The 24,722-nt window shown below is 52.1% G+C and overlaps 1 protein-coding gene across 1 annotated transcript in view; it reads right to left on the bottom strand.

Moving 5' to 3' along the window:
- Window positions 1-377: 377 nt before the first annotated feature.
- The window catches only part of PDIA5 (protein disulfide isomerase family A member 5), a 95,023-nt gene continuing 70,678 nt past the window's right edge, over window positions 378-24,722 (bottom strand). The window contains exons 12-17 of the mRNA XM_038583040.1: window positions 16,087-16,157; window positions 15,391-15,551; window positions 12,048-12,178; window positions 7,545-7,615; window positions 1,005-1,139; window positions 378-610 (exon numbers count right to left, since the gene is read on the bottom strand). Of these exons, the coding sequence (XP_038438968.1) occupies window positions 530-610; window positions 1,005-1,139; window positions 7,545-7,615; window positions 12,048-12,178; window positions 15,391-15,551; window positions 16,087-16,157 (650 nt within the window). The 3' untranslated portion in view covers window positions 378-529. The remainder of the gene's footprint in view (window positions 611-1,004; window positions 1,140-7,544; window positions 7,616-12,047; window positions 12,179-15,390; window positions 15,552-16,086; window positions 16,158-24,722) is intronic.

Here is a 24,722-nt window from a genome sequence, read left to right as displayed (position 1 = left end):
AAATAAATAAATAAGATCTTAAAAAAAAAAAAAGGAAGAGAGAAGACAGAAATAGTTGAAGAAAGAGAAACATGTAAATGAGTTCCAGGAAAACACCCCAAACTGAACCAATCCAGAAAGAGCTAGTACTTGGTCGCCACCCTTAGCTTCAGCATCCCATTTTCCCTCATTATCGACACATATTTCCTCCCCAAAGCGGTCACTGCCAACAGGATATCCTGTGGTCTGCTCTCCCCTGGCCAAGGGGGCAGCGGCCCTGCCACCCTCCTCACGCCGACTGCCGCCCTCACGAGTCTGTCCGCCTCCCAGAAGATGCGGGACCACACGAGTGTCCATCTCCGTCAGTGCAAGCTCTGCGGAAACAGCCCACAACACCAAACAATTGGTTTAGTTTTATTTCAAAATTGTACAAAATGGCCATAAGCGGCTATAAAAAATTTCGTTTTCGGAACACGTGGAAATTCAGAAAGAACAACAAAGCAGGTTATCATTTCACAGTGTAATGGAAAAGCTCTCTCTGAGGCAGGAATCACAACTCTTCCTTCTTCTTCCCCAGTCTCTCGTGGTCTCCTTCCCGGAGCGCTCGAATGAAACTGGTAAACCCCGATTCCTGTAGGGAAGGGGAAGGGGAAGAGGAGGAGAAAACAACTTCAGCCCTTAAGTGGATTTGCACCCTCCCCTGCCCCCCCCACCTCCTTCCCTACCCCTCCATGTGTTCACGCCTCCAGAGAAGTGGCCTGGGGGGCAGCTGGCCGTGTGGGGAGAGTCGCCCTGGCCAGAGGAGCCCTGGCCAACACCCTGGAATCCACCCAGGCTCCAAGCTGGGCCCTGAGACCACCTCTGGGGTGGCACATATTTCCAGCCAGGCCTGTAGCCCCTGCCTTCCCCGGGGAGCGCCACGCGGACTCGTGCAGTGTCTGGGAAGCGTCCCTCGGCTGCCCTTCTCAGCGGCCGTCTCCCGGCCCCCACAGAAAGCTCAGGGCGGACGCCTCTCCCCAGCTTACCGTCCGATCGCTGTCATACTTCTCTGCAAACTTCCCATAATGGTAGTAGTGGAACGTGGGGTAGGCCTTGACAGCCTCCTGCTGACACAGGTCCTGGTTCTTCTCTTTGACGCAGTCAACAGCAGCACAGGCAATCTGCGGGCCCCAAGAAAGGGTGGGTCAGCACAGGGGGCCCTCCCATGAGGGACTCGAGGCCCGGATCCTCTGCACTTCAGTGTTGTGGGCTTTCTCTGATTTTTCTCAATACCAAGGGTGAGCTGAACCTGAGCCTCCCCAGTTCAGAGCTCCACTGAGACTGGTGGTGCTGGTTTCCAATTCTCAAGGCAGATGGCCAAGGCTAGGGGACTCGGATGCGGTGCCCTCAGACCACCCTTGATAATCAAGAGCGTGGTGGCCACAAAGGGAATCATGACTTGAAAGCATCTGTAAACACCGCAGGTCTTGTGATGCTTTCCTGGAAGCATGGCCGGACTCGTTCGTTCATCGACTAACACTTCCTGAGCATCTGTCTAGGGGGGCAGATGGGATCAAGGTTAAGAACAGGAGCTTTTTTTTTTTTTTTTTTTTAAGGTTTTATTTATTTATCCATGAGAGATGCAGAGAGACAGGCAGAGAGAGACATAGGCAGAGGGAGAAGCAGGCCCTATGCAGGGAGCCTGATGTGGGACTCGATCCCCGGTCCCCAGGACCACATCCTGGGCTGAAGGCAGGTGCTAAACCGCTGAGCCATCCAGGGATCCCCAAGAACAGGAGCTTTGAAGTCAAGTTTCCCCAAGTTGCAAATCTTGGCTTGGCAGCACATTAAGACTTACAGAAGATTACCTAGTTTCTTGGTGCCTCAATGTCCTCGTCTGTAAAATGGGGGTAAGTAATAACGATACCTAGGTGAGCAGGATATTACAGAGACTGAGCAAGAGAATCCAGGGGAGGTGACTGGGCACGGGACCTGGCACCTGGTTAGCAGTCCGGGAATGTCAGCTGCTCTCATTATCACTCCTATGGGCCCCAGACATGAGCTCTGTCCCTCGCAGTAGGAGCTCAGCGTCTGGTCAGAGAGTCAGATAAAGAGACGATTCCCAGGCAGGATAGGAGGTGTGAGGTGCTGGAGTTGGTCCAGGGTGCCAAGGGGAGTGGCACAAAGGTGCTCTGCACGGTTTCCCACTGGAGCCGCGGCCTGAAGGGGAGTGCATCCCGGAAACTGGGCGAGTTTAGCATGACGAAAGCAAACAGAGTTTTCGAGCAGAAGGAGCTTCCCAAATTGGCCACTGGCCTCTTCCCGCCCATCTAACGAATTCCATATGCTGGCAGTTTCTCCTTATTATGTATTGTTCTTTCCAAGTAGGAGGGTAGAAAGCAGACATGGGGAACCTTCTTTCTATTGAGGGTCACAAAGCAGCAGGGAAGGAGGGGAGGGGGCGGGTGGCTTAGTGACAATACACCACACACAAGCATTACGGAGGGGAGGGCAGACTGGTGAGAGGCGGCATTTCCCCGAGTGCGGCTCTGTGCCAGGGGTACCGTGGTGACCTTGACAAAGTCCAGCCATTTAAGTGACTGCCATTCTTACTGCAGGAAGACAGTTAATAGACACGTAACAAGTGAGATCATTTTAGAGCCCAGTGAATGCTCTGAAGAAATTAAAAGAGGGTGATTCAGGAGGACGATAGCCAGAGGGGCTGCTTTATGGCCAAGGAGGCCTTTCCCAAGAGACAGTATCTGATCTGCAGCCTGAGCCAGGAGGAGGCAGCAGGTGCACGAAGGCCCGTGCAGAGAGCACTCGCCTAGAGGGACCAGGGCCATGCTTGAAATGGAAAATTATGAAATAGCTACGATTCACATGGTTCTATGGCTATGGGTTATTCACACGTGGACGGAGGCTCCCTTTCCAGTAGAAGAGCGCCGCAGGCCACCCACGGTCACGTTTGCTGGTCACTGACCCCGTGCCCAGGTGAGCGGGGCCGCTGCTCTGCAGGTGGCAGGACAGAGTGAAGAGCGGGGGTGACCGCCCTCTGGTCGCCAGCAGGCCACGCCTGCCCCCTCCCCGCCCTCACGCTTCCCTCCCACCGAGCCACACAACGTCTGTACACGGGGAGACTTCTTAGAGCAGAGTTTGCAAACTCGCTGCGCACAATCCATATCTGGCTCTCAGTCCTGTTCTATTTGGCCCACACAGAGTTTCAAAAGAAAAAAAAAAAATAAACCTGAATTAGCTGCCAACCTAGAAAAAGAGCCAGAAGATTTTATAGAAAAGTTTGGCTCTCCAGCTTCTCTTTAAAAGCCAGATTTGATGGCATTTGCCCTGCATCCCACAGGCAACGCGTGGCAGGAGCAGAAGGGCAGCTGTCTCCTTCGGGCGGGGGCCACCAGCCCTTCGCCGCGGCCACCCAGAGCCTGCTGTGCCGGGCCCTGCGGCTGCCGAGAACCCCAGCTCACCCTCTAAAACGCTTCCTGAATTACGTAGAAACACGAGGCAGAGGCCTCCCTGGCTGTCCTCAGCGGCCTGTTTCCTGCGTCCGGCCCTCAGCGAGGGGCCCGTGCGCCTCTGCCACGCTGAGCGAGCGCTCGATGCGGGTTGCCCAGGCTGCTCTCCCTGCATCTGCTTTGTTTATTTATTTATTTATTTTTTAAATTTTTATTTTTGCATCTGCTTTAAATTATGAATTTAATTTGTATACATGCCCCGGAGCTGTGGGAAATATAGCGTATAGTTTTATAAATCGACTAAATTAAAAATGTGTACTTATTTTGAGTCCCCTAAACTAGCTGCCAGCCACGTACACACGGAGCGCTACCTCTGGCTGCAAAGGCTCCTCCACGCTCCCATTTCCACGGGTGGAGAGGAGTCAAGCGCAGCTCTTTCTACAGGAAGCGGCTTAGATTCTGGAAAGGAGAGAGCAAGTAAGCCTCTCCTCACCTATCCCAACGTCTCCTGTGTAAACGCCTGCCCCCACCACCCTACCCACTCCGGATTTACACCGACTGAACTACAGCACTGAGTGTACACCATCGCTTCTAGACTTGCTCCACGGTAGCTGGTGTCCAGTCATGGCCCCTCAGCCACACGCTCGTCACTGGCACCCACAAGTCTCATCTGCAGAGAGCCACAAGTAAGGCCAGTGACGGACGCGGCTTGAGGACATGTCCTCTGGCCTCCTTGACTTCTGGGTGGGACAATTCTATCCCTGGTGAGGTCTCCATGGCCTGAACCTAATTACCCCTGCACTCATCTGCTCATTCATACACCTGTTCTGGCTCTTTCCTCCACCCCCTGAGGCTCTAGCCTGAGACCATGTCCCAAATAAACCCTTTACACATGAGTCCCAGAACCTGAGTTCGCTTCTGGGAGACCCCTGACAATGCCTGTTTATCTGGTTCTGAGCTGCTCCTTCCCAGCTGGACGACTGTGCGAGCATCTTTTCATCTCTCCAAGATTCAGTCTCTTCTTCTGTAAGACGGGAGATTAATACCACCTAGTTGGTTGCGCTACTGTGAGGACAACATGACCTAATGCTCTCAAGCATCAGTGGAAGAGGAGTTTCCAGAAAATACCAAATGCTACTCTTTCTGCATTCAGTCAACATTTACAGAGGGTGCAGGTGTGTAGACTGGAGGGAATTCAAGGACAAATGAGGCCCCTACCCTCAGCTAGCTTTCCTTTCTGATGGACGGCCTTCCTTGTCCACACAAGGAAGTACATGCACCGTGGCCGAAGTCCCAGCAGCTCCCTCTGCCTCAGGGCACCTGTCCTGCGAGGACCTTCATACCTGGGGACACCTGGATGTGCAGTGAGAGAGGAGCCCCACCCTGCCGGCCCGGTAGGTGCTGCCCTGACTCCTGCCTGCCCCCACCAGCCTTGCACCCCAGGCCCTGTCCTCCGTGGCCCCTTCCCTACTGTCATCTATTCCAACACTAGCAGCATGCAGCTCTCTCTCCACCCTGTGTGTCAACTGCTAAAGCTCCCCAGTAAGCCCCGGGGAGGGGGTGGAGGCTCCCCCAGCTAAAATATGAGCTGCCTCATGCGGCTTTATTGATTCAGTAAAATAAATCTCTGCAGGAGCTAATATTGACTTTGGCTATGAAAATGGAAGTGAACAACCAACTGCATATTGATTGGGGAAGGAGAAGAGACTGGCTTCTGGGTGGAAAAAAATATATAATTCTGGCTAAGAGGGGACAGCATAGGGTGTCCAGAGAACTGGGAGTCAAGCCTCTGTTGTGGCTGTCAATGACTACTGCTGGGGGGGTCTCTGGGCAAGGGACACACAGCTCCTCTCCGGGCCTTGATCCCTCACGAGGAGAGGGCTGGATGGGCCACCAGTCCCCGGACACCAGCCCGTGGCCAGTACGAGAGGCAGCTCCTAAGAATTACAAATTCCTGGGGTGCCTGGGTGGCTCCCTGGTTTTGATTTTGGCTCTGGTCATGAGCTCAGGGTCGTGAGATGGAGCACTGCGTCAGGCTCTGCACTGAGCATGGAGTTGACTTAGGATTCTCATTCTCTCTCTCTCCCTCTCCCTCTCTCCCTACCCTGATCTCTCTAAGAAAAAAAAAAAAAAGGAAAAGAAAAAAATTATAAATTCCTGGAACCATCCCTAGACCTCTGATGTGACAGTTCTAGGATGGCACCCAGCAACTGTGGCACCGGTCACTTTATTGCCCCAGGCCGAGAGCAGATGCTTCCCTGTGGATACTGAGAGTCACCTCCAGGAACCCCAGGCCTGCCAACTGCCTGGCAGAGAGGGACAGAGAATGCGTTCCTGGCAACAAGTGCGGGTGACCTCTGGCTTGGAATCAAGGGAGCTGGAAGGAGGGAAGAGGGGAAATAACAGACAGAGGGAATGACCGCAGGAAAAGGCCAGCAACAGGAGTGGCCCACGCTGGGACAATTAAGCAAAGGCATGTCAGTGTCTCAAAGAAGGAGGGGTCCCCTGTGGAAACGGAAGTCCCTGTGCATCAGCAGAGGGGAGAGAGGAGGAGGAGGAGGACCGGCCCGTGGCTGCCCACTGGGGGCACAGCCAGCCTGGCCCCACTTGGACTGAGGCGATCCCTTCACAGACCCTGGAGCCACAGAGACCTGAGAGGCCGAGGGACAGGGAAACCCCACTCGTCAGCCACTGTCCTGTCTGTCCAGAGTTTTCCAGGTGAGAGGTCGTGGGAGTGAGTGCGGAACGATGCCAGGCCTGTGCTGGCTGCAGGGAGGAAAGACTTCCCCACACCAACCACCACTCGGACTATGAGGGAGCCCTGCTGGGACCGGCCATGTGGGCCATGCTGAACCTCCCCAGACTGGCCCTGGTGGCAGAAAGGGTGGGTGGGGAGAGAGATGGAAGACAGGAAGGCCCTTCTTGCCATGTCCCTCTCGATTAAGGCCAAGTGGCAGACAGAGGAGAAGAGGTTTCTGGTGCTTATGCTCCTTCCTGGTGGGTGAGGGGAGCCTTAAGGGCACAGCCAGAGTTCGTGGGTGATGACAGGGCATCGCGACTCCAGGGAAGAGTCCTGGGGTCTCAGTCCTGAGTTTGTCCCACTCCCTATGCCTGTGCCCAGCCTGGCGCCCTCTGACCCGCTATCCCTGTACAGCGCTCACCTGCCATCACTGTCACACCCACAGGGCCAATGCCAGGGTGTCATAGTGGGTGCGACCAGCCTGCCCTGGCTGCACCTAAGAATCTCACCCAGAAAAACAAGGCACCACAGCAGATATGTGTGCAACTTTGGGTCTGGGTGTATGTGAGCACCCATCTGAGGCCTGTCGGGGGACAGGTTCCTACAGCAGAGTCCCAGGCTGGGCAAGTCTTCATGATCATCTAGAGCAGCAGCCCGAACTAGAGAGAAGAGAGCTCAAGGCCTGGAGAGTCAAGATGACTTCTCCAAGCCACACAGTTCAGCAACAGTCAAGCTGCCCTGGGCCTGAGTCCAGTGTCCCCACCACACAACTCTTCGGCCCTGGAGTCACACATTGCCCTCACCTGGTAGCAGCCTGTGCTGTCCTGGCTGCTGCAGCTGCCTGGGGAACGTGCCTGGGGTCCCCCTCCCCACCCTTTAATCCAATCTGCAGCTCTAGCTTGTTAATTTTATGCTTCATCAGTCAGCAGCTGCAGGAGCCTTTAGGAGGGAAGAGGCTCTGCAGAGAGAGCCTTGCTCTCCTCCACCTTGGCTGCCTCCTGTTGACTTCTGTTGGGTATTTTTTTATTTGTATCTTCAATTATATAAGTAATGCATGACCACAAACCCTACTGTAAAAAAGATTCAAGCACTAAAAAAATAATAATAATAAAATAAATAAAAATAAATAGATGACCCCTTTTACCAATTCCCTCTCCCAAGGAAGGGCTGTGACAGTTCAGCGTACCCCTTTTAGATTCTACAGCCTAATTCCAGCCTGCTCTATCCTGCCTTATGAAAACAATGTCCTGGTTCCCAGGGATTCCCTGATCTCAGCAGAGTCCATTCAGGAAGGGACCCGCGTGGAAGGGAGGATGGTATAGGAGCTTGTGGCAGAGCAAGGTCAGAGGCAGGACAAGAGACGGACACGGGTACCTTACCTTTCGGTCATCCTTGAAGACGTCGGCGGTGGCGGTAAAGTGCGGGATGACCTTCTTACAGTGCGGGCACCCTGCGGGAGAGGGGAAGGATGGGAGGCTGCACGTCCAGGGGAGGTTGCAGAGCCAGGGGTCCTTCCTGGAGCTGACAGAGAAGCCTTTCCAGGAGCTTCCCTCCACCCAACAGACCACGGGGGTTCATCTGACCCCCACTGCTTGCACACCACACTGTCAGGGTCCACGCGTCAACCCTGCCGCTCAAACACTGCCCTGTGTGTCTGCTGTCAGCACAAAGGCTTCCTGGGAGTTCCTGAGCAGACATCGGGCCTGCTCTTGCCCAGGACCTCCCACCCCGCATCCTCCCATCACACACCGGGCCGAGGGGATAGGGGTGGAGGAGACATTCCTGTAGTCTTGCCCTCCCAGTTCCTTCCCCGGGCAGCTGCCCTGGGAGCTGGGGTATAGAGGGGAGCTCTGGGCGTGGCAAAGGAGGCTGTGTGCTCAGGATTCTCGGAGCCTGTTACAAAGTCCCCTTCTTGTCTCCTAGGGACAATGTCTATGTCTATGTCTATGTCTATGACTGAGAAAACAGGACTGGGGCAAGCGGAAGCAGGGGCAACCAGCCCCCCTCCTCCATCCACCGCCGAACCTTCACTGCTCACGTTCTCCCGCTAGCTTCTCCATTCCCAGCAAATCTCCAGCCCAGACCAAGCAGCCAAACCAAGCCCCCGGTCCTCATGCTGCCCTTCTACCCTCTGCTCTACAATCAACCTGAACCTTGGATCCAGGGGCGGGAGAGCTGAGGTCAGGCTAAGAGGAGGACAAGCTACAGGGAGTCCCCGACGCTTCTCAGAGCCTGGGTTCCTGACCGAGGGAAGAGGCCCATCAACTCCAGAGGCCCTGAGAGTGACAGTGGTGCTGTTGTCACCTGGCATCACAGGCCCCCTTTCAGCATTAGCTGATGCCAACCCGCCATCCCCCAGACACTGAGCGCAACTGCCAGGAGAACAGAACTGCTTTGAGGGAGGAGCTCCCTGACTGTGGTAATTAATTCTGATTAAAACACAGGTGGGCGAGGCCAAATGCCCCCATGGGAGAGCTGGAGAAGAGTCGGGCCAGCCAAGGCGTGGAACGGAAATGGTTTTCCTCATCTGCTTCCTCTCTCTTCAAAATAAGATAATAATGACTGGCGTTTCAAAGAGTTTTGTGAAGCCAAATCAAGGCTAAGCTGCAACTTAAATATGAATTTAGCACTTGAGCCAGTTCCTGAGGTGGGCGCGACCACCCATCCGGCCTGCCTGGGAGCTGGACGGTGACAGGGAGGCGCAGTAAAGGGATTTTCCCAGCATCCACTGCAGGTGTAGAGAAGAGAGCCGGGCTGGTTATGGGCTCTATCACAGCCGAATGCAACAGAGCGCCTAGCATAGCCTCACTTGTGATAGATGCTAATGGATGATTTAATTGCCTCAATGGTAATTATATGAACACTTTACTCATCTGACCCAGCAGAGGGAAAAATAGCTCAAATTCATGAAAATTTCACACTATGAAGGAATGATGGTTCATACATTCTCAAACATTTAGAGGTCACAGAGTGTTGGTTGACAAGGCTTGTCAGAGCACCATCCCTGTTGCACCTACAAGTCCCTCGGGAGTGCGACATGGATGCCCCCTAAAGCATGAGGCTGGCTGGAAAATACGTTATCACCTCCCCCCCAATCTGGGATCACTATTAATTTTTCCTTTTTAAGCTCTTTGCTTACTGAAAGTATAAAGGTAATTGTTAGCCTAGTGCAAATTCCCATTACCATCAATTTAAAGTATCTAGGTCTCAGATTAATCACCTTCTGGTGCATCTAATTTTATCATTATCCAAAAGAAAGAGCAAGGGAGGTGAATAACTGGAGGGGAGGTTGTTTTAAGAAAGGGCATGGGGGCAGCTCGGGGGGCTCAGCGGTTTAGCGCCGCCTTGGGCCCGGGTTGCATGATCCTGGAGACCCGGGATCGAGTCCCACGTCGGGCTCCCTGCATGGAGCCTGCTTCTCCCTCTGCCTGTGTCTCTGCCTCTCTCTGTGTCTCTCATGAATAAATAAATAAAATCTTAAAAAAAAAAAAAAGGGCATGAAGATGTTTCCAAGAGGTGTCTGGTAGGCCAGAAGAGGCACGCTTTTTAAATTTGGGCTCTTTACAAAGGCACCACCTTTGTGTAGCAGGAAACCAGAGAAGCTTCCCAGAGTGGGGAGTCCGAAACAAAGACCGAGGACAAGAGAGAAAATGCTAGAGACTCTGGCAAGCTGGCCTAAGAAGGGGTCACCAGGACTGGGCCACTGAAAGCAAGGCTGGGGGCGGCAGCAGGGAGGGCTTGGAACCGGAGAGAACAGTGAAACAGGCAGAGGAAGATTTGTGTAGAAACTGGGGAAGCAGGAGGTGGGAGGGGGCGGGGGAGAGGACATGTGGGGAGGTGGGAAGTGGGGCAGGGAGGCCGGAGGGGGGAGAGAAGGAGACTGGGGAAGGCTATGGGGGTTGGCTTTTGCTTCTACTGTATACCGACCTCATCAGGTGTGTGACCTTCCTGTAGTATTAGGTTCTTTATATGCAAATAAGCATGAAGATGTATTGTTTCCTGCCAGAGTAGACTGCGAGGCCCTTGAGGCTAAGCAGGGACCAGGCCTCTTTCCCTTGTATCCTGGGCCCCAGATACCACCCAGCACATAGTGGTTCTGTGAGGGGGAGTTCGTTACCCAGGGGGTAGGAGTCCTGACCCCAGAGGCCTGGGGGAAAGAGCAGAGCATTTCTAGGGCAAAGTATGTTTGTATGTATGTATTTATTTTTAAAAGATTTTATTTATTTATTCATGAGAGAGAGAGAGAGAGAGAGAGAGAGAGAGGCAGAGAGAGGGAGAAGCAGGCTCCCTGCAGGGAGGCCAATGAGAGACTCGATCCAGGGTCTCCAGGAATCACAGCCTGGGCCGAAGGCAGGTGCCAAGCTGCTGAGCCACCCAGACATCCCAGTCTGGATGTTCTAAAATCCACTCAGTAGCTGGTCAAGGACCTCAACTTCTGTGGCCAGGCTTTCCCTGCTACTGAGAAAGCGCCTCTTCTCTAAATTACATCTGCGACAGAAAGAGCACCAGCCCAGGCTGCAGGGAGGCCTCTGTCCGTACACTGCTCTAAGGCCTCGTGTAGGTCACGCATCCTCTGCTCTCGGTCCTACACACCCCACTCTGCCCAGATGGAAGACAGCTCCTTAGAACCCACTCAGCCTTCTAGGCATGTTCTAAGTACAGATGAGACGGTGAGAAGCTCCACAAGAAAGAGCCCGAGTCCCACTCCCAGTGGAGAAGAAAAGGCAAAAATCAGAGGGACACATTGGCTGCCAGGGGGGCAGAGGTCTGAGGCTGGGAACGGCCAGCAGGAGGCAGCCCCTCCCGGAAAGCAGGGGGAGGAGAGACATTATGGATTATTGACACTTGAAAAGTGGGGCAGGAGAGGAGCCAACAGGAGGCCTGGCTACAAGCAAGCGGGTTTATGACTAGATGGAGTTGCCTGGCTTCTCCGCAGAGAGCTTTATTATCCCCACTCCATTAAGCTGAGCTATAACCTAGGGGAGGGAGACAAGGCCACCAGAAGAGTGGGGAATTCAGGAGCCTTCCCTTTTAAGTATCAATTAACTTCAAAACGGAGCACAAAAAAACCAAAGGTCACGAACATACATGTCACTTCCTCAACTTAAACTGATTAAAACGAGGATCGAGGAGGGGAAGCTAGCTCAGAAGAATGTGATGTGCTTTTCCCACAGCTTCAAACCCCATGGCCTCAAAGCCACATGGGGAGGTCGGGGATGGGGCTGGGCTGGGGATGCTCAGGAAGATGAGAACGGGGGCCAAAATGGGCTAGCTAAACTCCAAGGTTTTTTTTTTTTTTTTTTTTAAGATTTTATTTATTTATTCATGAGAGACGCAGAGAGAGAGAGGCAGAGACACAGACAGAGGGAGAAGCAGGCTCCATGCAGGGAGCCCTGATGTGGGACTCGATCCCGGGTCTCCAGGATCACACCCTGGGCCGAAGGCAGGCGCTCAACTGCTGAGCCACCCAGGCATCTCTAAACTCCAAGGTTTGAAGGCAAAGTCAGTGCCCGGTGGGATGGAGGGAGCCCCAGGGTGGAAGGAAGTGGCAAGTGGGAGGCAGGTAGCCTAGAAGATTCCAGGGACATGAGGAGACTGAATAATTTTATGGCAGGTTCTTGCCACATATAGAAGCAGAGGGCTTTAGGACTGATGTGAGAACAGCTCCCCAGAAAGAGGGAGACACCTTGACAGACCTGATAGAAGGAGGCCCTGGATTTTCAAGGACCTCGGCCTTGAATGACACCGGGGAGCCTTGTTCACAGCAGAGATGGGCCAGAGTCCATGGGGCTGCCCTGGTCCCTGGGGAGGATCTTCTTGGTTTGGGCGGGCCCACCCCTTCACCTCACACCATGGTGAGCACCCCCCCCCCAGCTACTTACAAGGGGCATAGAACATGACCAAGGTGTGCTTCTTCTTCTTCAGCGTCTCCCGGAAGCTGTCCCCTGCCAGGTGCAGCACGCTGGTCTGCTGCTCTTCCCAGGTGGGCTCTGGGGGTGGAGGGGCCTCAGGGCTGCAGGTGTGGGAGGGGGGAGAGGAGACAGTCATAAGGAGAGCCTTGCGTCTAGGCAAGCACTTCCACCCGGACCCAGAGGAGCACGAGAAGAAATCACTTTGCATCCTTTCTAAAATGTAATTTAAAAGCTGAGCGTAGGCATGAACAAATCTGTACCATCAGCAGAGACTCTGGGTCCCTATGAGGAGTCTATCAGGAGGCCACTGTGTAAAGGTACAGAAGTCCTGAGCCCCTTGTAGGGCGGGACAGCCTCTCCAGGCGTCAGCGGTCATCTTGCCACGCGTACAGAAGCTCCTGTGCCTGGGCTCCTGCCCCCCCAGGCAGGCCTGCAGTCACCCGCAGCACGCCCCTTGTCTATGAGGCTGGGAACACCACCGGCCTCGCCCAACACTGCTCACCCTGCTCCGGGGTGACCAGCCTCAGTCAGCGTGTAGCTATCTGCTGTTCGTGCTCTGCTTAAGGATTCTTTCCGAGCTCCTAAAAGAATGACTATTTGTCTCTAGGCAAGACCCATAACCTCTTGAACTTAAGTTCCTTCATCAAGGAAACAGGAATGAAAACGCTGACCTCGGGGTGCCTGGGTGGCTCAGTAGGTTGAGATTCTGACTCTTGGTCTTGGCTCAGATCATTTACTCACCGGTAGTGAGACTGAGCCCCACGTCGGGCTCTCCGCTCGGCAGGGAGTCTGCTTGAGGAGTCTCTCCCTCTGCCTCTCCCCCATCCATACACACACGTGCACTCTCTCTCACTCTCAACTAAATAAATCTTAACAAAACAAAACAAAAAAAACCCCTCTGACCTCAGAGGATCTGAGGATGAAATGGGCAACAGATAAAAAAAAAATCAATTGGCAAAGCCTGGGAAGGTATTCCCACTTATGTGGCGACACTGTCTGCTAGAGCGTCACAGAACAGCTGGCATCGATAATAGAAACAGCTTCCTTTCTCTGAATATGGCCACACTACCACCATGCCAAGCAGTAGTCTACTTTAATTCTCTAGACAAGTCTTTGGGAAAGTGTTGTCTCCATTTGCAGATGGGAAACTGGGGTGTAGTGGGGTCAAGTAAATGGCCCGAGGTCATGATCTAAGCTCAGGGCTCTCAGACTCCAAAGTCCATGCTTTTCTCCCTAAGAGCTTTTCAGGCACTCAGCAGCAGGGACGGCGCACGGAAGGCACACAGGTCCTCAGTGCTCACTACCTGCATCCAGGCTCTGATTCCCCTGATTCCCTTGGCTCTCTAACCACAAGTGCAAGCACCAGGGACTTGCCTGAACCCCCACCCTGCTAATCCCCACAGTGTACCAGTCCTGGCACCAGAAGCCTCCAGAAGGAGGCTAGAGAGGCAGGTGTGGATAGCAACCTGCTTCTCATGCCAAGAGGTCCAAAAGGGTGAGTACCTTGACTCTTCTGGGAGTGAACCACTGAAGCCACCCCCAGGGATGAACAGGACCAAGTGGGAGGCGCGGAGACCAGGACCCTGCCAGTGTCCTCACCTCTGCCCAGGAGTCTCTCCTAAACCCAGTGGTAACTTTGCTCCCTTTCTATAAGCGAGTTATTTCTCAAAACACCATGGCTGAGGGTTCCATTCCCACCTCCTGAATCAAAGCCTCAGGGACAGCAGCCCCAGAATCTGCACTTTAAACAAGCACCTGCAGACAAGGTGACACATATGCACACCCAAGTGTAAGCACAAATGTCCTATTAAATAACTCAATCTAGACGCTGCTATTTTGCATGACTCTCAGGTCACATTGTGACTCAAGCGCGGGTTCTCACATGGGCATCATTATGCCACGTAGCAGGGACCTCTGCAAAGGCTGGAATAGGTCTTCTTTTGCTTTATCTTCCCCGCCCCTGTGCTGAAATGAGGAAATATTCTCAAATATTCAAGCAATATGTGCGTGCGTGTGTGCGTGTGTCTCGGGCTAGCACTCAGGGGAAGAGTGTGGACAGGACAACGTCTCCTTAACTACATCTTAACAATTTCTGCCTCTCAAGCAAGGCCTGGGGCTTCCTCCACTTCCCCGGGCACCTGTATGATGGTCCCCCTCTCTCACAGGACAGGGAGATGCTAAGAACTGCAGGTTCCAAAGACCCTGGGTGAGTAGGAAGTCCTTGGGCCAGTAATTAAGAGGCTACGCAGGTCCTCTGGACTTGTAGGCTGTTCCAGGCTGAGTTGCAGGGTGACCCTCTCCTCCGCCCCATCCACATGTTGAAGTCCCAGCCCCCACGTTCCTTGGAATGTGACTGTATTCGGAGATGGGTGTCTTTAGAAAGATAATTAAGTTAAAAAGAGGTCCCTGGGGGGATGCCTGGGTGGCGCAGCGGTTTGGCGCCTGCCTTTGGCCCAGGGCGCGATCCTGGAGATCCGGGATCGAATCCCACATCGGGCTCCTGGTGCATGGAGCCTGCTTCTCCCTCTGCCTGTGTCTCTGCCCCTCTCTCTCTCTCTCTCTCTCTGTGACTATCAAAAATAAATAAAAATTAAAAAAAAAAAGAGGTCCCTGGGGTGGGCCCTACCCTAATCTTACTGGTGTCCTTCCAAGAAGAGGAGGTTAGGACACAGATGCAGAGGGAAGACCATGTGAAGACACGGAGAGGAAGAAGACAGCCAAGGAGAGAAACCCCCTCTGCTGACATCTCATCTTGGACTTCTGGTCTGTGCAACTGTGAGGAAATAAACTTCTGCTGTTAAGGCCCTAATTCTGCATCACCTGTTGTGGGAAGTCGGCAAACTACTACCCAGACTGAGGGAGCTCTCCGTGTTCGCAAGCCCGAACCACTGCAGGCTGCCTCACGGACACTACCGGTGGCCTAGTCAACCCCCAGCACGCCTGGGCCTGAAGGAGTCCAGCTCTGCGTGTCAAGAGCTGTGTGCGACCCTTGGCCATTCAAAGCAGAGGGAATAAAACACCACGATGAAGCCTGGGGCTGGGACGCAGGGAACGGGGGTCCTCCGAGAAGAGAGACACGCCACCCGCTGGCACAGGTACCAGTGAAACTGCACCCGGGAGGGCTACCAGTGACATGCTGGATGAGGACGTGTGGCCTGCACACCAGAGGTGGCCTTAGGACTGGGAAGTCAAGTCTGCCTCGGCTCCCGTGGCCTGGAGCCAAGGCCAGCGGCCCCAAAGGGTTACTCTGTGTCCTCTAGGCCAGCTCCAGCGGCCACAAGTCCGGATGTGCTACTGAGACCACCAAACTTACTTTCGCATCCACTCAATAAAGTTCTTCTTTGTTCTGAGCGCAGGCACTGCGTATTTCTCTCCGTTCTTAAAATACTTCAGTGTAGGAAACTCGGAGATGTGGAATCTCTCTGCCAGGGCCTTGTTGACAGTGGCATCGACAGCTGCAAGGACACCAGAGCTCTGGGATGGGGGAGAGGCCAACCATGCATGACAGCCTCAGATGTGGTGTTGGCAGAAGAGGAGCCCTGATGCCAGCCCCCAACCCACCCAGGACCCGCCAGCACTTCACTGGGGTGGTGGTGGGGGCAGCTGGCCCCCTGGGCTCATATATCCCAGGATATGTCTGCTGGAATGTCTATTATTTCTCATTTGTGGGCTGAAATGGGACTTTTAAATCTGCCCCAGCAATCAGGCTGCGCAAACTACGGCTGTTCCCCACAGCTACGGTCCCAGAGACAAGAAGGTGAACTTGGGGGCTTCACCCCAGAGCCATAGCTGGCAGTGGGAACACGACCCTATAGTCTCTCTGCACCCCTTCATCCCTGGTAGGGGCCCAACCTATCAAAGACGTGTACTTGGGGACAATTTAGTACTGCAGACCTCCAGGGACCAGGACAGTGGCTGTGGAGCTTGCAGGGCAAAGTCACCGGGATGGTCGCTGTCACTGATTCTTTAAAGGAAAATGGCAGGGGGAGGTCAAGGAGAGGAAGCTTACGTCTGCTTCTCCATGGAGGACTTCCGCTGCATTCTCAAACTCTGGCTTCATTTTCTTACAGTGTCCACACCCTGTGGGGGGAAAAAAAAATCAAGAGAAACCATCCCCATGGCACGGAGGCTCCAGTGAGGTCCCCCGCCTCTGGAAGACAGCTGGGCCCTGTTCCCAGACACCAGGGGTACCTGAGAGAAAAGAAGCACCAGCTCAGGGGAAAGAAATCTTTTCCCTAATCCACTCGGTGGGGGAAGGGGAAAGACCGCAAGAGGCAAAAATGAAGTAACCACATAAAAAATCCTGGGAACATATATAGATAGGTCCTGTGTGCCAGGCACTGCTCTAAGGCTCACGACAGCCCTACAAGGTATAAACCACATGATCTCCATTTTACAGATGAGAAAACTAAGACACAAGACAGTGGGCGACTGGCTGAGGCCACATACACAGCCAGAGGTTGCAGACCTAGGCGGAGAACCAGAGCCATGTGGCTGCAGGCCGTGGCCATAGGCAGCGTGTGCTTTGTGCCACTATGGCTGTCATCACCCCACCGCAGGGCGGAAGGGGATCTGTGCCTTGACCTGGGAATAAGCCTTCACAGAAGCAAGAATACATTCTGGTTATCCCCGCACGGGAGGGCGCATGATAGGGTAGGCACAGGGATGTGACCGGTCATTTCCAAATGCCTTTCTCTTGGTATAAAGACCACTCTGTCCTCTCCTCACCACCACACAAATGCAGTAATGTCATGAATAATAAGACCTGATACACTGAAAAGCAAACAAGCACTTTGATAAGTGATGTCAGGACATTTGTACATGGCTTGCTTGCTTTCTTTGTTTAAAAGATTTTATTTATTTTTATTCATGAGAGACACACAGAGAGAGAGAGAGAGAGAGAGAGAGGCAGAGACACAGGCAGAGGGGAGCCCTCTCTCCTGCGGGGAGCCCGATGCGGGACTCGATCCCAGGACCCCAGGACCCCAGGATCATGACCCGAGCCGAAGGCAGATGCTCAACCGCTGAGCCCCCCAGGTGCCCCTGTACGTGGACAGTATGTTCTGGCTTCTAATGCTGCAGGGCCGTGAAGCGAGGAGGTGCAGACTGGGTGAGGCTCGAGATGGCTTGAAAGGGACCTTGGCGGTGTGGAGGCCAGGCAGGAAGCAGGCCAAGCAGAAGGCAGGGGCCAAGCTCTGCCTTCTCATGGTGGGTGCTGCTGTGTGGAAGCCGTCAGCACCGCAATGCTCACGACTGACTTGGGGCAAAGGGAGGCAGACAGACTCTCCAGGATTAGCCGAGGGGACTTCCCACAGCCTCCAGAAGCCACTGGAAGCTACGGAAATGGCTTCTGGCTCCTATGTGAGCACCTGGCCGAGGCAAGAGCTCCTATCTCCTCCAGGTCATTCCCCAGAGCTCAGTCCTGGTGCCACCAGGGACCATGTCCCTTCCACTCCTGCTCACTCCCAGCGTCCTCAGTCTGCTGACCCATCCCTTCTAGGGACAAGGGGTTGAACAGTGGCTATGCTGCACCCCGCACCCCACAGTGACAGCAGAAACTGTACGTCATCATCCAGGTCCCAGGCCGGAGAGCTGTCCGCCCCGCCTCTGGACGGAGCACTCGGGCGGCACGAGATGATCATGGGTGGAACCGTCCCTGATGGAGGCCGGCCCAGGGAGCAGCTACGATTCTCGGCTGCACCAGCCTGACGGTCCTTCTCAAATGGGCCCAAGGATGAGCGACAGCTTTGAGCTCCTGGTCTGACTGGAGCCCACTGAGGACCCCGTGAACCGTAGGGGTATCAAGGTCATCATGACTTTGAAACGCAAGAATGTCGTTTTCCAGAAGTAAACATGTAGTGCTATCACAAACCATTTGTTACTTTCTGAGCCATCGGGTTACAAAGGGTGTTTTGTTTCGTTGTGGTAGGTTGGTTGGTTGGTTGGAACTGAAAATGTGTTCTCCCCAAAGAGACAATTTCATCCACAGATTCTAGGCAGATTCTCAGGAACGACCACAGACGCCCATTTCACAGGATGGGCCTGAAGCAGAGGGAGCGTGCAGTGCCTCCCCCAGACGGAAAGCACGCGGCCTGCGGCCCGGCCCCGCTCGGGACACCATGCAGGCCTGTCCCACACTCCCTGCAGGTGGCGGCGACCCGCCGCAGCACAAGGGAGGAATGTCTTCCTTGGCTCAGGCTGGGTCTCCGGGCCTTCTTGGATCACTGACACTGGAGAATTTAATAAAGCTGCTTCTCCCCTTCTCCCACACTGATGCATAAATAGTCCAAATTTAGGTATAACTTCATGGGGACCCAACCCCCTGACTGGCTCCCCGGTTAAAAGCCAAGGCAGGGATCCCTGGGTGGCGCAGCGGTTTAGCGCCTGCCTTTGGCCCAGGGCGCGATCCTGGAGACCCGGGATCGAATCCCACGTCAGGCTCCTGGTGCATGGAGCCTGCTTCTCCCTCTGCCTGTGTCTCTGCCTCTCTCTCTGTGTGTGTGACTATCATAAATAAAAAAAAAAAAAAAAAAAAAAAAAAGCCAAGGCAGACGAGGACCGACTCTGGGGCATTCACTTTCCCATTGGAGGTAGGACAGAGGCACACAGAGTTGTCCCCACGGGTGTCCCTTTCACGCTGACCCATGTGTCAGGAGTAATGAGATATTTTAGGGAAGATTCTACTGACATAACATAGAATATACTAAAATGAACTTTTTTTTTTTTTTTTTTGGTTTTCACTAAAATCAAAGGAATAAGTCATTCTGTGGGAGCTTATGGTTGGGATGAAGGGGTTCTAGAACTCTAGGAGGGGACTCCCCCTGGGTCTATGTCCAGGCTGACAGCTCCCTGCAACCTGCCCCAGGAGACTTACCCCCATTCTCCTGCTGCTAGGCTGGCCTTCCCTGACTGACGGAGTAGAGGCTCACCTTACACGAAGGCAAGTCAAGAAAAGGAAGCTCAGAGACAGTCCTGAGGCTGAACTGTCACCCAAGATTCAGCGTGCCCTGGAGAGGAGCAAGTGAGTGGCCTGAGTCAGACCCACTCAGCCCAGGAGGCCGCAGGGAGAACACCAGGGCAGGCCTAAAAAGACCTGGCCTCAAGGCTCCAAGTGGCCTCCAGAGAAGGCAGGGGAGGCAGAGAGATGCAGCCCTGGCCTCTCCCCTAAACACCATATGAATGCTGCGCTCAGGCCAGTGCCAGCAGGGCCCGCGGACAAGGTGGGCCGTGGGAAGGAGTGGGGATGGGGGAGGAGAGACAAAGAAAAGCCAGCCATTGCCTCTGACACAAAACCACGATTTCTTTCCAAAATATCCCAGTCAATATGGCAGGACCCCTGAAGATGAGAAAATTCACCTTCATACCTTTATCAGGTTTTGGCCCTTTGAGGCCCTGCCCTGCTGAGGTGGCAAATAGACTCCGTATCACAGGCCAGCTTCTGCCAGTGGTGGGCCAGAGATGGACTCTGAGCTTGAGAGCTCGTTCACTGGGAGGAAAGGTCTGTCATGGACAGAGGAAGGAGAGACAGAGGATATGCCACAGAAGTCCAGACTCTTTAGCTTGTGCTCATGCCTCTCTCCTGAACTTCCAGCCCAGGCTCCTGTGTCTCTCCTTACTGCGTCTCCACACCCTTTATTTAGCAGCCCAACGAGACCGGTAAGACAAAGCTCGTTAGAGCCAGAAATGGTAGCTCTGAGAGATGAAGTGATAAACCTGGGGCCCCAATATGGGATTAAGGTGGACCTTCTGGGCTGGAGTTCCCATTGCTGTGTCCACACGAGCCCCCTCCCCCGACCCTTTCTCCAAAGTCCTTCTGTCCAGCAGCACCCGCTCCTCACCATCACTGCCGCTGCCCTGAAGGACCAGGCCTCTCCACAGAGTCCCTATCAAGCTTTGAGTCTTCCGTTCACTCCACCCCACCAAAACACCCACTCCTCTTCACTCACAAAGTACTTCTTATTCATGCATTTCTGAGGCATTTAATTTTGGACTGCCTTGTGACTGTTCTATTGCTGTCTTCTGATATTTAGGAGCACCCAGGACATCTTTTCAAGACGTAAATCTGATCAAACTCCCTTGGCTAAAACTTCGCAATGGCCTCCCGTCACAGGTAGATCGGAATCCCAATTCTCAGATGGCCACACCACCTGACTCTCCGACCGTCAACCTCAGCTCCGGTCACCTCCCTCCCGTCCTCCATGCTGCAGCCTGCGGCCTTCGCTCTCCTCTATCAGACCAAGCTCGCATCCACCTCAGGGCTCTTCACGTACGGCTACCTGGAACACGATCTTTCCCCCAGGACTGGGGACGGCTGACCACTTCACGTCAGCAGGCCTGAGCTCCAATTTCGCTTCCATGGAGAAATTCTCTCACCATCGAACCCGCAGGAGCCTCACACGTCATGCTCTCTTCCGCTATCCTGTTTATTGTCTCAACTGTACTCAACACAGTTGGACGGATCTGCTGATTTGAACCTGTCCATCGCGTCTGGAATGTGACTTCCTCATAGGCTCGGCGGGCTGTGCAGCTCACCATCACATCCCTGGTACTGAGGATGATACTCCACACACTTTTTGGATCAATTAACCTCACGGCTACATTGTTCAGGTTTGCACCTGTGCACATCAGCTTTAACCGGACTAAATTCTTTTGGGGCAACGGTCATGCCTGTACCTGAATAGTTGTCAGTTTGACCAAATCGCCCTATTCAGTATAACTGGCAGCCAAGCCAGTTACTGTGCACGTACCCTCCCCTCCCCACCACCACGTACACATTTCTGCTGCTCCTCACAAGGTCTGAAAAACATCTCTGGAAATCCCCAACATCTGTGGATATTGTTCTACAGCTTCTCATTCATACCCTAGAGCAGTCTTGGCTTTTGCTTACAGCATCAATTCCCTCTGCTCCCTGAACAAGATACGAAGGCTAAGCAATAAACTTCTATTAAGAGAGTTTATGACAAAGAGACTGGCCAGGGCCCCAAAGAGGAGAAAGGTCTGGCCAAGCAAACATCTCCCTTGCTGGCACCCACTTCCTCTAGAGACCGGGGTCATGGGTGGACTCCTGGGCCTGGCCTTCAGGATGTCCTGGCTGTGTGGGCTGCGGGACAGCCAGAGGAGGAGTTATAAAGCAGGAGCAGGACTCCAGCCCACTGCGTTTTAGTGTCCTGATTGTGATTTGATAGGCCATTAAGTTTTACTGCCAAACTTCCTTGTTGGGTTTTTATCATCTGTGTAAGTGCGCTTACGCTGATTTTCATGACCTGGCACAGAGGCTGCATGTCAACTTCTCAAGCACTCTTTCCTGGCTATGGGAATGGGAACCTCCCGTCAACCCCGAGCTTTCCAATGCCTTTGGATTACATTAATTACATGTATGGTTTTATTACAGGCCAGCTACAGAGTCTTTCCTGGATCCTGGAACCAGAATTTTCCAGGGGGCCAGGTTAATCTCAGCTCCCTTGTAGCTGAGGCTCTATAGGAGCCTGGATTTTCCTATCCACATTTCTGCTGCCTTGCTGGATCTTGGTTGAGGCTTTTCAGGGAAGTGGGGCTCCTACAGAGGCTAGCAGAAACACTCAAGTTTTAACATTGTGATGAGCCCCCACCCCAACCCCCTGGAGACCTCAGGGCTCTTTCAAGGCTTCCAGCTGTCTACACAACAAAGCTGATTCGTAGACACTCACAGATACTCTGGGGCAGTCACACACTGATGGATGCCTCCATCTACCACATAGCCCTCTTTTTGTGCAAAAAGAGGTGTTTTTTTTTTTTATTCCTTTATATTAGTGGAAAATGTAGATAACAAGCTTTTAAATTTTTTCTTCCAGGCTTCTATCTTAAGGAAATAATCTGACATGTGGACAAATATTTATGCATGAAACTGTTCTTTGCAGTGTGATTTATAATGCAGAAATACGGTAAACAACTCAAACCTTCAACATTATGGTGCCGGTTAAGTAATTTATGGTGCTATTATACAATGGAATATTATGTGACCACAAAAAGCATGCACAGAAAAGCATTTTTAGTAACATGAGAAAATACAAGCTAATCTTTAAAAAAATGTAAAGGAAAAACATGCATGAAGAAAAGGATTTAAAGAAATAAAATTGGGATGCCTGGGTGGCTCAGCGGTTGAGCATCTGCCTTCAGCTCAGGTCGTGATCCCAGATCGCAGGGATCGAGTCCCACATCGGGCTCCCTGCATGGAGCCTGCTTCTCCCTCTCCCTGTGTCTCTGCCTCTCTCTCTGTGTCTCTAATGAATGAATAAATAAAATCTTAAAAACATTAAAAAATAAATAAATAAAATTAAATCCTTTCCTCCCATCTGGCATAATAGAATAAAGAATCCAAAAAAAAAAAAAAAAAAAAAAAAAAAAAAAAAAAAAAAAAAAAAAGAATCCAGGGATCCCTGGGTGGCGCAGCGGTTTAGCGCCTGCCTTTGGCCCAGGGCGCGATCCTGGAGACCTGGGATCGAATCCCACGTCGGGCTCCAGGTGCATGGAGCCTGCTTCTCCCTCTGCCTGTGTCTCTGCCTCTCTCTCTCTCTCTCTCTCTGTGTGACTATCATAAATAAATTAAAAAAATTAAAAAAAAAAAAAAGAATCCAGATAAATTAGAGAATGAGATGAAAAAAACAAAAATATTAGAACAAAATGCAGGGCACTAGTGTTTTGGATTTCCCAAGCAAGCCATGAATCCCAGAGGTCAGGATGAAGAAATGCAGGCCTCAGAGGTATAGGTTTTAATGTTGGCTCTCCCCTTTTGGCTAAGTGACCTTTGGCCAGTTTCTCAATCTTTTAGTGCCTCTCTTTCCTAACCTGTAAACTGAGGATAAGCATGATCTCTACCTCATAGGATTTGTTGCGAATATTAAATTAGTACAGGGAGTGCTTAGAAGGAATGCCTGATCCATAGTAAGTGCTCCATAAATATTGTATTCACTATTTGACTACACAAAATGTAAAGCTTTTGTGCAATGAAAGGCACCATAAAGAAAGTTAACGTTGGCAAGAGACTACAAAGAGAGTATCTGGAACCCAGAAAACAGATAAAGATTACCGTTCGTAAGTAGAGAGCTCCAGCTCAAGAAGAAAAAGCCCCAGCGGAAAAATGGGCAAAGCATACAATAGGTAGTTTGCAGAAGAAATATAGAAGGCTGACTAGCACATGAAAGGATGCTCAATTTCTCTGGAGGCCAGGGAGCTGTGGACAAGTTGCTCTTTTGCCCACCTTGGCAGACACATAAGAGGTTGACGGTGTCCGTGGCTGGCGAGGATGCAGGCTCTGACGCACACGGCCAGGAGTGCTGAAACCCTTCTGGAGGGCAGTTGGCAGTTTCATGGAAGTGCAAGCATGCTTATCCTATGGCCCAGAGCTTCGGTTTCAGGAGGTAGTCATAAATATTTAGATATGTTCCCAAATACATATGTTTACAAATGTTCATTGCATTGTTTGAACAATCAAAGACTGGCAGCAAATGTCTAGCAATGGGGAATGATTTGAAAATCTACATCTCAATTATTAAATACTATTTAACGGTTAAAAGATGGAGGTAGATTTACACACCAACATCTACATGTACATAAGAACATCTTCAAGACCCAATGGTAAGTGAAAGAAAGCAAGCCACGGAAAAAGAGACAAGAAATGATCCTATTTGCATTAAAAAAACTCAAACCAAAACACTATTGTTTACATAGAAGTACAGAAGAAGAAGGATGTGCCCACTGGAGCAACGGGGTCAGTCGGGTCAGGAGACAGGGTGGGGAGCCGGGGTTTCACTGCTTGCACTATAGTCTTAAATGTATCCCTTGAACCTTGAACTGCCAAGAACAAAAATGTCGTTAATATTATCCTCACAGGGGCACCTGGGTGGCTCAGGGCTTGAGCATCTGGCTTCGGCTCAGGTTGTGATCCCGCGGTCCTGGGATCGAGTCCCACATCGGGCTCACCATGGGGAGCCTACTTCTCCCTCTGCCTGTGCCTCTGCCTTTCTCTGTGTCTCTCGTAGATAAATAAAATATTTAAGGAAAAATATTATCCTCACATTATTTGTGCAATTAAAAAATACAAGTGATAGTACAAAGGAATTTTATGGCATGATGGTTACACAAATGTACATATATCAGAAAAATAAGTCAATTACCTATTTATAACTAAAAAAAAATTAGGGGCACCTGGGTAGCTCAGTGGCTTAAGTGGCTGCCTTCAGCTTGAGTCATGATCCCAGGATCCTGGGTTCCCCCTCTTAGGGCTCCCTGCTCAGCAGGGAGTCTGCTTCTCCCTCTCTTTTAGCCTCTCCCCCTGCTCATGCACATGTGCTCTCTTTCTCTCTCTGTCTCAAATAAAATAAAAAACAACAACAACAATTAAAAACAAGGGTGGAAAAAAGAAACTAGAAAGAATGACACCAAAAAAGTGAAAAGTAGTTGCTTCTGGATAATGAGATTATAGGTAGTTTTTTTTCCCCATAGTCATTTATACTTCCCTGCACTTTCTAGATTTTCTACAAAGACCGTATTACTTGAGAATAAGACAGAAAGTAAGAAGCAGCAAATCTGGAGTCTGACAGGGATCTGCCACGGAATCCAGAGAGGCAGCCCAGCTCCTGGAAGGCAGGCCAGGCCCAGAAGCCTCCA

The sequence above is a fragment of the Canis lupus genome, chromosome 33 (genome assembly GCF_011100685.1).
Source record: "Canis lupus familiaris isolate Mischka breed German Shepherd chromosome 33, alternate assembly UU_Cfam_GSD_1.0, whole genome shotgun sequence".
Classification (NCBI taxonomy): Eukaryota; Metazoa; Chordata; class Mammalia; order Carnivora; family Canidae; genus Canis; species Canis lupus.
This window is presented reverse-complemented; position numbering and strand designations above follow the sequence as displayed.